The sequence below is a fragment of the Colossoma macropomum genome, unplaced genomic scaffold (genome assembly GCF_904425465.1).
Source record: "Colossoma macropomum unplaced genomic scaffold, Colossoma_macropomum, whole genome shotgun sequence".
NCBI classification, from domain to species: Eukaryota; Metazoa; Chordata; class Actinopteri; order Characiformes; family Serrasalmidae; genus Colossoma; species Colossoma macropomum.
In genome coordinates, this window is record NW_023495014.1 from 471926 (window position 1) to 485516 (window position 13591).

Here is a 13591-nt window from a genome sequence, read left to right on the forward strand (position 1 = left end):
GTTAGGAGTCAAGTGCAAGTTTATTGTGAGTATGATCAGGAGAGTGGAGCAAAAGAGCCAGGCACAGCCAACCATTTTAAAATGGAACAAAAGTAGACAGTCCCCAAAAACACTAGACAGAAAGTCAAGAGACCATATACCGAGTCCAAGACAACTATAATGCTCCAAGAGGACTTTGCAAGACCAAGCTGAAAACACAGGGTATAGATACTAAACAAAATGGCTTCTGACTAAACTCAGGTTCATGATCTAAAATAGTATTCAGGTGATAGTGACCTGATAGTGACCACAAAAGACCCGTGAGCAATTAACACAGAGAGCTAGTTACTCAGTTTCAGATCTGAAGCCCAGAGCTACGCGTTCAATGCTGTATATCCATCGTTTCAGTTAAGCTTGCTCTGAAAATATAAGCATAACTAGTTAGCAGTTTGCCAGAACAATCAATGTGCTTGATCTGCTGTTGTATTTAAAACGTGAGTTTGGTTAAATGTCTGTGTTGGAACAATTTTTTGCGGTAAACAAACCTGATTGCTAACAGCCCTTCGGCAGTACCACCACAGCCCACTGGGAGACCGCAGCCAAGGTTGAAGACCACATTTGTATATGTTTAAATCAAAAAAACTGTTGGTTGAGGATCTAATTGATTCTTCCCTGATGGCTTAATTGAGTATTATTTGTTTGTTGATGTACACCGGTCCCCTCAATCCCCCTGAGCACTGGTCAGAATGTTCTTATTATTAATGTGTTATAATGTTCATTTGATTTTAGGTGGTGATTCTGAATAAGTTTTAGAGAATACACTGTAAAAAGTGGCTCATCAGATCTACTTATTAATTTAATTCATGTGGTAACAAGCAATTGAACTAGTTTTATTCAACTTAAAAAACTACATTGACAGAATCGTTCATAGTATTTATTTAGGTTGAATAAAACTGGTTAATTTACTTGTTACCACATGAAGTAATCTGACGAGTCACTTTTTACAGTCTAAGAGTCTGAATACAGTGTACAGTGTACAGTCTGAATAGTCACTAGTCAGAATGATATATGGTAAGTGTAATGAGAGTGCAGACATGCATTGAAACAAACATTGCACATTAATAATAATCAGTCAGGCAAGAAACAGCTGTGTTTTTATATGGGGTATAGTATATTCTATGGAAAATATTAAACTGTATTTGTCTGTGTTTAGTCAACACTAGTATAGACATTACATTCACAGCCTAAATCTGGTTCAGGTTTTGTCCTTTGGTGAAGAACAGACTCTGTTTATAATCTCATTCTCTCTAGGGGACTCACAGAATAAAAAAAAAAAGATTGCCCAATAACTACTTTGTGTCATTATAATACAGGCAATCAAAATGAGAGATTTTTTTAAATGGCTCATGACTTTAGTATTCCATTGGATGGTAACATCTAAAGTTTGGTAAATTTAAAGCTGAGCAAGAAGAGCCTGTAGAAATTTTAATTTTAGAAGACTTCCTTTGCCAGAGAAAGGAGATATCTCTATTTAAGTCTGTATTTGGGAATCTTCAAGGGGATGTAACAAAACAAATAATTCAGCCTAGATAGTGTATTCACTTTGTATTCACTTTGACAGTTTTCGCTTTACCTATAAGAGACATTCACTTCAACAGATCTTTCTTGAATTGGTCTGTCTGATGACATTAGAGGGTTTATGCTCAGATCATCTCATTTCTTTTTACTAAATTGGGAAATTGGGAATACCTCCTTTTTGGATAAATGTAATCGGTGTGGTGTAATTCCCAACAGATTGAAAGAGAGTCTAGATGGATTCTGATGGATTAATAAGATATACTATTACATCGTTGTTCTTCAGGGACAGTAGTGTATGATCTGAAGGGTCAAATGTGATACCAGAAACTGACAACTTAAATAACACATAAACGTATCAAAAAAGTTATTGAGCTTTCAGTCCACTTTACTAAATATTATTGCTATTTCAATACAAATGCAGCAGCTTACCTTAATCAAAGGAAGAAACATGCATAGGTCTACACTGCTTCCTACTTAGTGATACTGTGGAATTCTGTGAAACAATAAAGTTAGTTCTGTATTTATATTTAATCCATTTATTAGTGTTGCTCTTGCTGTAAAGATCACTGGTGCTTCACTGGAACATACTGTAGAGACAGAGTGGGTCCTGCTTCTGATCTAAAATGTGCTACATTTAGTTCTGCTCCGTGGCTGCTGGAACAATGGGGGCAAGTGCCCATTTGACCCACCACTTTTCAGAGTACTTAGAAAAAAAAAGAATATCCTCCACTCTTGCTAACTACATGGACCACTGACCTATAGGCACGAACATACAGACAGTGAAACTCAGCAGCAGCACCAATTAAAATCTCTATTACGGTTGGGGGCGGGACATTGTCCAAACTGTGAGTGTTTAGTTAAAAGACTGCTGCAGCTCACTAATCCAGAATGTTTTTATTTGTGATGCACAAACTAATATTTATGCACTTGCTTAATATATTGATGACATGAAATTTGCTAAATGTGGTAAGTATTTTTTAGTACTGCCTTGCTAAGCTGTGATTTGAAATGCTAATAAAAATGTAAAGCAGTGATGAGTAAATTCTGTTTGACCTGATTAAATTGAAAAAAGTACAAAAACTCAGTATTTGATGTTTATCTTTTGAACTTTATTGAGATTTTTTGGTGAATGTATGATCTTTTCAAATACAAACCCAATTCCAAAAAAGTTGGGACAGTAGACAGTAGGTAAAATGCAAATAAAAAAAAAACAGTACAAAGACAACATACACCGATCAGGCATAACATTATGTCCACCTCCTTGTTTCTACGCTTATTTTCCATTTTATCAGCTCCACTTACTATATAGGTGCACTTTGTAGTTCTACAATTACAGACTGTAGTCCATCTGTTTCTCTGCATACTTTGTTACTCCCTTTTACCCTGTTCTTCAGTGGTCAGGACCTCCATGGACCCTCACAGAGCAGGTACTATTAGTGTGGTGGATCATTCTCAGCACTGCAGTAACACTGACGTGGTGGTGTGTTAGTGTGTGTTGCGCTGGTCTGAGTGGATCAGACACGGCAGTCCTGACCACTGAAGAACAGGGTAAAAGAGGGCTAACAAAGCATACAGAGAAACAGATGGACTACAAAGTGCACCTATATAGTAAGTGGAGCTGATAAGAAGGAGGTGGTCTTAATGTTACGCCTATTCAGTGTATGTCATTTTTTATATTATGAATGTAAATATACGTTCATTCTGAAATTGATGCCTCCCAAATATACCATCCAAAAAAGTTAGGACAGGAGCAATTTAAGACTATAAACGCTGTGAAATGTTTAAAAATCATCTTAAACAGGTGATACAATTATGCTTGGATATAAAAGGAGCATCCAGGAAAAACCTAGTAAGGATGTGTTGAGGCTCCCCACAAACACACAATGTTTTTCAGCTAGGGATTGCAAGGATTTTAGGTATCTCACCCTCTACAGTGCGTAATGTCATCAAAACATTCAGACACTGGAGAAATCTCCATGCGTAAAGGGCAAAGTACAAATGAATGCCTATCACCTTTGATCCCTCAGATGGCACTGCATTAAAAACAGGTATGTTTCTGTGATGGATCTCACCTCGCGCAATTGAGAATACTTTGAAAAAACATAGTCAATAAATATGGTCTGTTGTTGCATCCACAAATGCAAGTTAAGACTGTACTATGCACAGTGGCATTCATATGTGTATTGATGCACAGTGTTTATGGAAAAAATGGATGTGTTCTCTGGACTGAAGGAGTAAAGGACCATCTAGATTGTTACCAGCGTAAAGGATTTAATGTCAGTAAGACAATTTGTAATGGTGGAGTAAATTGTGGTGGTAAACGATTGTGTAGTGATGTGGAGCTGGATGTCGTCACATAGCAGTGAAAGTGGAGACTGTGATGAAGTATTATATTTCCAAGGGGGAGCATGTAGAGAATGAAGAGAAGGGGACCAAGCACTGAACCCTGGGGGACACCTTGGGACAGAGGAGCAGTAGAGGAAGCACGGTTATTGAGGCTAATGAACTGTTGCTTGTTAGTAAGATATGATGTAAGCCAGGAAAGAACAGTACTAGTGATGTTGAGTAAGGATTCGAGGCAGGCAAGAATGATGGAGTGGGTAATGGTGTCAAAAGCTGCAGTGAGGTCAAGAAGGATGAGAGTCACAGGAGAGGAGGAGGTCATTGGTAACTTTGAGTAGAGCTGTTTCTGTGCTGAAATAATTCGTACAGGTCATTGGAGGTGGGGTTGGCTTTCATTTGGGAAACGACAACACACTCCAATATTGTTGACAGAAAGGGGGAGCTGGAGATGGGTCAAAAATTGCTCATGATGTCAGGGTTGAGACCAGTTTTTTTGAGGATGGGAGAGAAAGCAGCCATTTTGAGTGTTCAGGGACTAAACCAGAGCTGAGGGAGGAGTTGATGATTTCTGCCATGAATGTAAAGAAAGCTTGGAGACAGACCTTAACAAGATTAGATAGTATGGGATCCAAAACACAAATTGAGCTTCTCAGTCCTGTCATGTACAACCCCATTTCCAAAAAGTTGGGACACGGTGTAGAATGTAAATAAAAATAGGATGCAATGATGTACAAATCATGTAAACCATATTTTTAAAGGAAAACATACAGTAGGTTATCTTCACAGTAAACATACAGTAAATTATTTTCACAGTAAACATACAGTAGATTAACTTCACATTACACAATAAACATGTTTCTCCATTTTTGTTGTGTTAATCTGAAATCTGATTGTGTGAAATGATGAATGAATTTAATTTAATAATGAATGGACCAATAGGAGAGCTCCCGAATCAGTTTAGTTGATTTTCTGTTCACGAAACAAAGCTTGTCTAGCTTCTACAGCACTCCACTAGCCATGAGTCCCACATCACTGCAAATTCTAACAGTCCAGTTGCTAAAAACAACTGTGGAAGAAAGCTGATTTAAGTTTAGCTTAATCCGTCCACATAGCTAGTAGTACATAGATAGTAGTACTATTTTGCGATATATATATATAATTTGAATTGTTCAAGATTGTTATACATATTGAATAACTGTTTATAAGCATATTATGGAAAGATTGAAATAAAACATACATCCTTGCCTTAAAGTTTTATAATGGTTACTGAATACATGGTATTTAAAAGCCTTATGATTAATACTAGAATAATAAGCATAAGAATGAAGGTGTTAAATGATGTCAACAAATGAAAAAAAGTTGCTGTTTTGATTAAGCCATATTAACAAGGGGCCACTGCAGCTACACAAATGTAACTTCTGTGGAACGCATGGAATACGTGGAGCTCCTTGTATATGTCAGCTGACTGTTAAGTGTTCTGCACCGGCTGAAGCAAACTGGAAACCATTCTTTCAAAGTCTTAATGACTAATGTCCTGAACCTCTGCCCCAAAAAGGCGTAGATGATGGGGTTGAGGCAGCAGTGACTGAAGGCAATGGTTTCAGTCCATTGCATGGCCAGGCCCAGGTCACGCAGCCATTCGCAGGTTTCCATGTATCCTGAGTAATGAAGAAAGTACATGAATATGACCACGTTGTAGGGTGTCCAGAAGAGAAAGAAAACTATGATCAGGACCAGCATGAGCTTGATGGCTTTGTGCCTCTTCTTAGACTTCATAGCAGTCAAAGTGGGGATGATCTGAGAGTAGCAAAACCCCATGACTGTGAGGGGGAGGATCAAGCCAAGGATGTTGAGCTCCATGTAGATGACCAGCCTCCATGTTTTGTTGGGATATACTGGCAGGCACAATCCGGTTGACTCATTTCTCCCTTGAGAGAATATGATGGTTGGGAGAGAAGCCCCCAGGCTGAGTGCCCACATAAATGAGATCAGGGCTATGCCCACGCTCACTGACTGGCGCTTGAAAAAAAGGGAGGTATGGGCATGGACAGTTACAAGATAACGATCCACTGTCATGAGGAGCATGAAGAAGATGCTGCCGTAGAAGCCTAGCATGTAAAATGCGGTCACAGCTTGGCACATGGAATTCCCAAAGATCCATATGTTGGTGGCAGCGTAGTGGGCCCAGAACGGCAGAGATATGAGAAACAGCAGGTCAGACAGTGCCAAATTGAAGAGGCACACATCCATCATGTTCGATTTCCGGTAGTATTTGACAAGGACACACAACACCAGGCCATTGCCAACTAAACCCACGATGAAGACCATGCTGTAGATGGTCGGAAGGAAGACTCGGCTGAAGTCCCTTACATAGTTATTGTTGCAGGGTGTGAAATCGTCCCCAGTATAACTGTAGTAACTGTCCGCTGTTTAGAAAACAAACAAACAAAATCTCATTATCACACATGTATATATACTTATATTTTTTGGTTAAGTTTTCTTTTCACAAGATTTAACCACCCAAGAAACATTTGGATGAACATTGAGCATTTATCAATGTTTTTTGGAATGAAATAAAAGGTTCTGTGCATCTGTGTTAAAAACTGAATTGAAATGAATCGGAAGTTCTTCAGGTACCACATTATTTTTTATGTGTTATCTGAAGAATTAATTTTTTATATGTTAAAATATTGAATTGTATTTGCCTATGATTAGTCCAGTTCATTGTTGATCATTGTCTATCAACATTCTCTGCATCGTGCTCGTTCATTGATACTTTGGGCTATTTATGGGACCATCTCTCTCAGGATAAATCCAAATTACCCTGAACTGGATACATTGAAAAACCTATACAGCTTTTGTAGTCACCTTACCTAAAAAGACAATTATAATTCCTTCTACTTCAGAAGATCTTTCTTTCAGAAGTCCCCCCTGTATTTAATTGAAAATAGTACAAAGACATGACCATTTATGCCCAAATATATGCCCATTTTGAATTTGATGCCAGAAATACGTTTCAAAAAAGTTGGGCCAGGGCAACAAAAGACTGGTAAAGCTGTGCAATGCTAAAAAACAACAGTAGACATAGGATGCTTTCAGTGACCTACTAGTAAACAACAATACTTTCATTTGTCATTATATTTGCCAAGGGTGGATTAATGCCTTCATGGGTCCCTCGGGGTTGTAAATATTTGGCCTCTGTCAATATATGGCAAAAACAAATGATGCAACTGACCATCCGGGTTTCACATATTTGACTGACTTATAAAAGACAGGAGACAAGTTGATTTGCAGAAAACAAAATAATAACGCAAGCCACTCAAGACTATGCGCACATCGGGATTATGAATATATGGATCAGTGTCTGGTCACATGGAGTAAACTGAAAATAGGATAAATATGTCACCCCTAAATGGACAACGAAGGTTAACAAAAAGACTAGTATCAATTAAAATTAGTATCAATCAAAGTCAAGTATTAATGTATTAACTTCAAAGAATCCGACTTCCCCGGCCCCCTCAGCTCCTCCTCCAGCATACAAGGCTGCTAATGACAGAATTTGTGTTACTGAAAACACCTTGACTTCAGGGTCGATTAACTCGCAGAGTGAAACCAACACTAATTCTGCCACTAGTTCTCATCCTGACTCTGATTCTAATTCTGATATAGAGGATGTGACGGCCTGTAATTCACAGCAGCAGAATATTGCTGCACCTTTTTCCATTACTGGCATTGTGGGAACGCTCACAGCACCTAATCTCACTTTAATAAAACATACTGTTGCCAGTATTCTATCCCCATGCCAACCACACATATTCGCTGATTCACTGTGAAAATGGCTCGTTACTCCCAGCTCTCAAGTCCAGGTTATAGAATGATCCTATCTTAGGTACTAGGGTCAAAATAATCAGCAGAAGGAGCAAGGGGCATGTCATTATCATGGAAAAGAGGGACATTGGATTAGAGAATGTAGAAAGAAGTGCTCTGATGAAAGTAAATCTCAAAAAACATTTTAGACCCTAAACGGAGGGCCCTAAAACACACACCGGACGACTTGTTGTCTGGAAACCGATGAAGGCATAGGGCTGCCCACAGAATGCACCCCAAGTTGTTGAAGATGCACCTAATTTGACAATTCTTTCTAAGACATTAACTCTTGTTTCTGGTGGTATGCCACTTATGGAACTGTTTATAGATTGCAGAAGGTTTCATTTTCTTGTAGACACTGGAGCGACATTTTCTTCAGTTAGTGGTATGAATATAATGGGCCAGTGTCAGGTGCCACGATTATTTCTGTGGGAGTGAATAGGGAAATTAATGTTCTTTATAAGTATTGTGCTTAAACCCGAACTGGCCATTGTTTATTTAAAATATGAAAAAAAAAAACATCAACAGTACAATACAGACACTTCTAGTAGACCTTGAAATATGCAAAATGTAAATGTCCACAGGAGCTCAGTCTTTTAAATCTACCTTTTTGCTTGAACTAGACACCTGGCATCTTTTCTTTGCTCATTAAGTTCATTAAGATTCGGGCTCAATTTCTCAACAGCTAAGCTGATGTTAATTGTTTATGTTGGTTGAACTGCAGCTGAAATACATTTTGGTGATATGACTGGAATGGAATTGTGTAGAATTGAGGTGTAACCGCTGTCCCATAGACTGTTGTTGGGGGAGGAGAGTCAGAGCACACATTACATTGCAGTGCATGCTGGTGATTGCAGTGCAGCGCATTGTGAAACAAGCTAATATTAATAGAAAATTTAAATACTTTTGTGGGTTGGATAGGATTGTGTGGCGGGCCTGATCTGGCCCATGGGTCTTGTGTTTGACACGTGGGGTCTAGAGAAAAGGAGGAAGGAATTGAGGGGGTGATACTGAAGCAAGTCGTGATCGTTGAAACAACATCTCCATATAACATGCCAATAAATCCTGTTAGCAAGGCGGGTTTAAGAGGTTGGAGATTTACACAAGATTTACAGCGGGTAAATGAAGTTGTCGTCCCACGTGCACCAATGTTGCCATTGTTAACAGAATTCCAGTAACACACACATTTCATTGTTGTAGACTCCCGGATGTTTGGATTCTCCCGCTGTTTTCGCTGCCGCCGTGCACGATTCCCTGGATACCTTCATTTTGCCTGAAGGCTGTACTGTGTTGCAGTATGTTGATGACTTGCTACTGACAGCGAAGGATGAGGCCGTGTGCAAAGCTGGCTCTCTGTCTCTGCTTCAGCATTTAGCTGCGTGTGGTTTCAAAGCTGCTCTTGACAAGCTGCAGTACTGTCAAACCACAGTTTCCTATCTTGGTTTCACTATGTCAAATGGAAGCTGTAGACTCTCAAAAGACAGAGTTTTAGGCCTCTATCCACAAAGAAAGGCATGATGTCTTTTCTGGGACTTATCAATTACTGTTGTGCATGGATTCCTGACTGCTCTTATTATGACAAAATTTTGACAAGATTGAATAAACAACTTGTGGTCCACATAGAGCATGTACTCTATTTAAAGATCGTGACATCAGCATGCTGACCTAGCCGGGGCGTGGCTCACGGTTACGGGCACATCTGGTCCCAGCGCGGATTTCTCACAGCTGACGGGAAACCAGTCTCTCACTCTACACTGATTTCTGATGACATGCTTGCATTTTACCCAGGAGACTGGCTGTCCTCAAAGTTAAGGCCCATGAGTCCCCTAGTTCTGGAGAGGAAGCAGCTGGTAATTTTATAGCGGATGCTGTTGCCAAACGCTGCCAAAAATGGCCCACCGTGTTCATACATTAGTCAACAAAATTGTTCTTTTTCAGTTTTTTCTCATCCATTGTCTACTGATCCTAGCCTTATTGACATCGCCATCATACGAGAAAATACCTGAGGGTCGCATAGCACTGCCAAAATCTTGTTTGCCTTTCCTCGTGCAACATTTTCATGGTATTTCACATGTCGCACGAAGAGGGGTGATTGGTAATATTAACAGAAGATACTGCATTCCAGATGTGACAAAAACAACGTTGATTTTAGATGCATGTCTGATATGTGCACAGAACCATTGTCTCCTTTTGAGGTTTTGATGGGATGACCATTTCCAACACCGTAGGTGCGAGGTAAACCTGCTCCGATGATCAGTGGTGACATGGACACAATAAAGTCAGATTACACAGCCGCCCTGATCTGTAAGTTAGCCAGCATACAAGCCAATGTTGATGTTTCTCTCCCCACAAACCAACGACCACACCCGTTTAGACCCTTGCCATGGCATGTGTCCCTTGTTGTCCAAACAAGTTTCTAATCGCTCTCATGAATACACTGGCAATGGAGCTGTTGATTGTTCTTTTGTTTAAATTTTGACTGTTTCCATTTTTATATTTTGTGCTCTCTGTAACATTAATCTATTTTATTTTTTGTGTACTGCATGCTGACACGGTTTTCAGTAGTCACAAGCAGTGGTGGACGAAGTACACAAACCATGTACTTGAGTTAAAGTAGAGAACCCAAGGTAAAATATTACTCCAGTAAAAGTAGAAGTTCCTCCCTTTAGACCTCCACTTGAGTAAAAGTACAGAAGTATTTGCCTTTAAGTGTACTTAGGTATTGAAAGTAAAAGTACTAAAAGATTAATTATGGCTCTAATGTCCTATTAGCATTTTTGTAACAAGACTCTTCATTAACTCGTTTTAGGTGAAAATACTGTAGTGTCCCTCTTGGTAACCCCTTTTTTTAATGGAATCCTTAGTTAGTCTGACACTGATGTCTATTAAAATTATCATAAACACAAAACACTGAAGGCAAGCAATTTCCATTAGGTAGAACTGAGTGGCTATGAAATAACCTTTTGCACGTTTCAGCTTAAGATTTATTTGCAACTTAGTTACAAGTTTGAATTTAATAAAAACTTTAAACACAGGTTCACAAATGAGTTTTCCTTTAATATATTGCATCTATAGGTCTCTGTTCATAAACATAAACTAGCAAAACAAATTTCCTATAACATGAAATAGTGTTTGTATACATTCAGAAAAAAAGACACATCAGTCACAACTGCATATGTGTACATATTTCTTTATCGTGGTCTGTTTACACAAAGTTAGGTTAGTTCCATCATTTATGTTGGAATAGACACTCATAAAAGTTTACTCTGCTGCACTGACGTTGAACTGTATGCTTGCACTGGGTTGGTATGTCCCAACAGGTCAAGCTCAGAAATCAAGCTCAAAACAAAGTGCGCGCTGTGCCCTGATTGGTGTGTTTGCTTCATGCTTCTTCGTTTGACAAAAGGAATGATTTCTCATAATGTAGTGGAGTAAAAAGTAAGATATTTGACTTTGAAATGTAGTGGAGTGAAAGTAAAAAGTCACCCAAAATGGAAATACTTCAGTAAAGTACAGATACACAAAAAAACTACTCAGGTCCACCACTGGTCACAAGTTAGTTGACTTGTGGAGTAAATGCCCGAGCATGCTCAAATCCACCTGGGAGTGTGAATATCCTAAGCCAAAAAACAAAGTTTGGATAGGCTGGGACTTTTCTTGTACTAATTGGGCCTTGTTGCAGGCTTTTCGCCCAAACCTGGTGGTGGACTCTCCTTTTTAAGAGTGTTGTTCCTGCGGAACAAAAGAGGGGAATGAAAGGAAATTCAGTGGATTTCCTTAAAAGGAAAATCTTTTTGTACAAAGCTGTTCTACAAGCACACCAGGTTCATTTAATTAATCATCGTATGTCTGTGGGTCAGGAGAGAACATCTTGACCTTCAAGTACATTTCTTGGCAGCAACGTCTTTCTCAGCTGTGGTTTCCTGTTTTTTTTTTCCACACCTCAGCTCATCTGCATTTTGATCTTAGAAATCTTGATTATCTCTGCACTGGCCAACTTTCAGCCACATCTGCTTCTATAAATAAATGAGTGTCTCTGAACATTGATGCGCCTGTGTGTGTGTGCGTCTCTGTTCTAGCACAGTCCTGGAGCTCCAACAGAGAACAACCAGATAGAGAGAGGTCAAGGTGGGATCAGACAAAGGGACAAAGGACACCATTTGTTACACAACAGATACACAACTTAAACCCAACCGACAATGTAACACCCTTCCACAAAGCACGCATCCACTCCAGATAAGCGTATGACATAGCTGACATAATTAAGGTTTTTGTTCCAGAACACTTACGGCATCATCCTCTTTTTGCTCCTAGTAAAATATTGTTTGTTTCAGATTCGTTTTCATTCCTCAAACTCACTGAGAACCTAACTATGAAATAAATAATTACAACGTTACCATTTGGGATGGCATTTTATAAGTCTTGGTTTTGTTCTTCAACAAACAGTGCTTTTTTTCCCTCTCCTGAGGATCCACAGCACTGCACGGTTACAACTATTACCTGCCTCAACATGCTCGATCCAGCTTATCAGCTCATTTTAAAGCTCTTACATGAAATGGTTACACGCTGCCTGATACTGCCTTTTACTATAAAGCTTTACTTTAAAGCCATGCATGGTGTAGGGATATATGCCGGCATTGTAGTTTTGGATAGTAAATAAAATGGCTCTATTTGAGTTGTAGACATTGCAACACTTGGTTTCTATCACAGCCAGTGTAAAGAAATAAGAGTTGGTAAGTTTCTTTACACTGAACTAGATAATCAGAACTGAAAGACATCCACTTATACTTACTCAGTGTTGTGTTGAATGTATGATTCCCGGTCATGTTTATAAGTCCGAGCGCTAACAGTCAAATCAGGGAGGCAGAGCTCCGTGCAACTTTACAGCATGTGAAGAGGCTGAGCTGTAATTTCCTGAGGCGGGCCTTTACCGCACTGACAGCTCAGTGCGTCTACAAAGCCCACTGTGCTAACATAAACATATCCGCCTCAACACAACACACAGTTCATGTCCTGACCTGACAGTTGATGCAGCTGATTTATGTCACTGAGGAACAGAAAGTGTAAAAACATGAGTGATCTTTATGGGATGCTGCTGGGACACTTTTTTCTGTGACATGTTTGACTGACATGTTTCCTTGATTTTCTAAGCCACTGACTATTGTTTGTGAAATAATATTGTAAAAAAAAAATGTGTCTACAGCAAAGAATCCTGTCTTTCTAAGGTAAATTAAATGAATTATACATTAAGAAAAAAATTATCCTAAGCCAAAAAACAAAGTTTGGATAGGCTGGGACTTTTCCTGTACTAATTGGGCCTTGTTGCAGGCTTTTCGCCCAACCCTGGTGGTGGACACTCCTTTTTAAGAGTGTTGTTCCTGCGGAACAAAAGAGGGGAATGAAAGGAAATTCAGTGGATTTCCTTAAAAGGAAAATCTTTTTGTACAAAGCTGTTCTACAAGCACACCAGGTTCATTTAATTAATCATCGTATGTCTGTGGGTCAGGAGAGAACATCTTGACCTTCAAGTACATTTCTTGGCAGCAACGTCTTTCTCAGTTGTGGTTTCCTGTTCCACACCTCAGCTCATCTGCATTTTGATCTTAGAAATCTTGATTATCTCTGTACTGGCCAACTTTCAGCCACATCTGCTTCTATAAATAAATGAGTGTCTCTGAACATTGATGCGCCTGTGTGTGTGTGCGTCTCTGTTCTAGCACAGTCCTGGAGCTCCGACAGAATTATACATTCTTCACTTAAGAAAAAAAAATAATAAAGCCTGTTCTTAATAGGCTTAACGTTTCCTTACAGACTCAACGAGGTG

General features: G+C 39.2%; 1 protein-coding gene across 1 annotated transcript; it reads right to left on the reverse strand.

Moving 5' to 3' along the window:
* Positions 1-4738: 4738 nt before the first annotated feature.
* LOC118800945 (C-C chemokine receptor type 5-like) lies at positions 4739-12683 on the reverse strand. Its single transcript, XM_036561129.1, has 2 exons — positions 12560-12683; positions 4739-6326 (listed from the first exon to the last, which is right to left on the reverse strand). The coding sequence occupies exons 1-2, from the start codon at positions 12591-12593 to the stop codon at positions 5302-5304; spliced, it is 1059 nt and encodes a 352-aa protein (XP_036417022.1). The 5' UTR covers positions 12594-12683; the 3' UTR covers positions 4739-5301.
* Between the last annotated feature and the right edge of the window lie 908 nt (positions 12684-13591).

What these genes read in the sequence shown, in the direction of transcription:
- LOC118800945 (XM_036561129.1), bottom strand. Translation starts at nt 12,593, where the DNA reads ATGACCGGGAATCATACATTCAACACAACACTGA. An exon ending in TACATTCAACACAACACTGA is followed by an intron (nt 6,327 to 12,559) that starts GTAAGTATAAGT and finishes TTTTCTAAACAG; the next exon opens with CGGACAGTTACTACAGTTAT.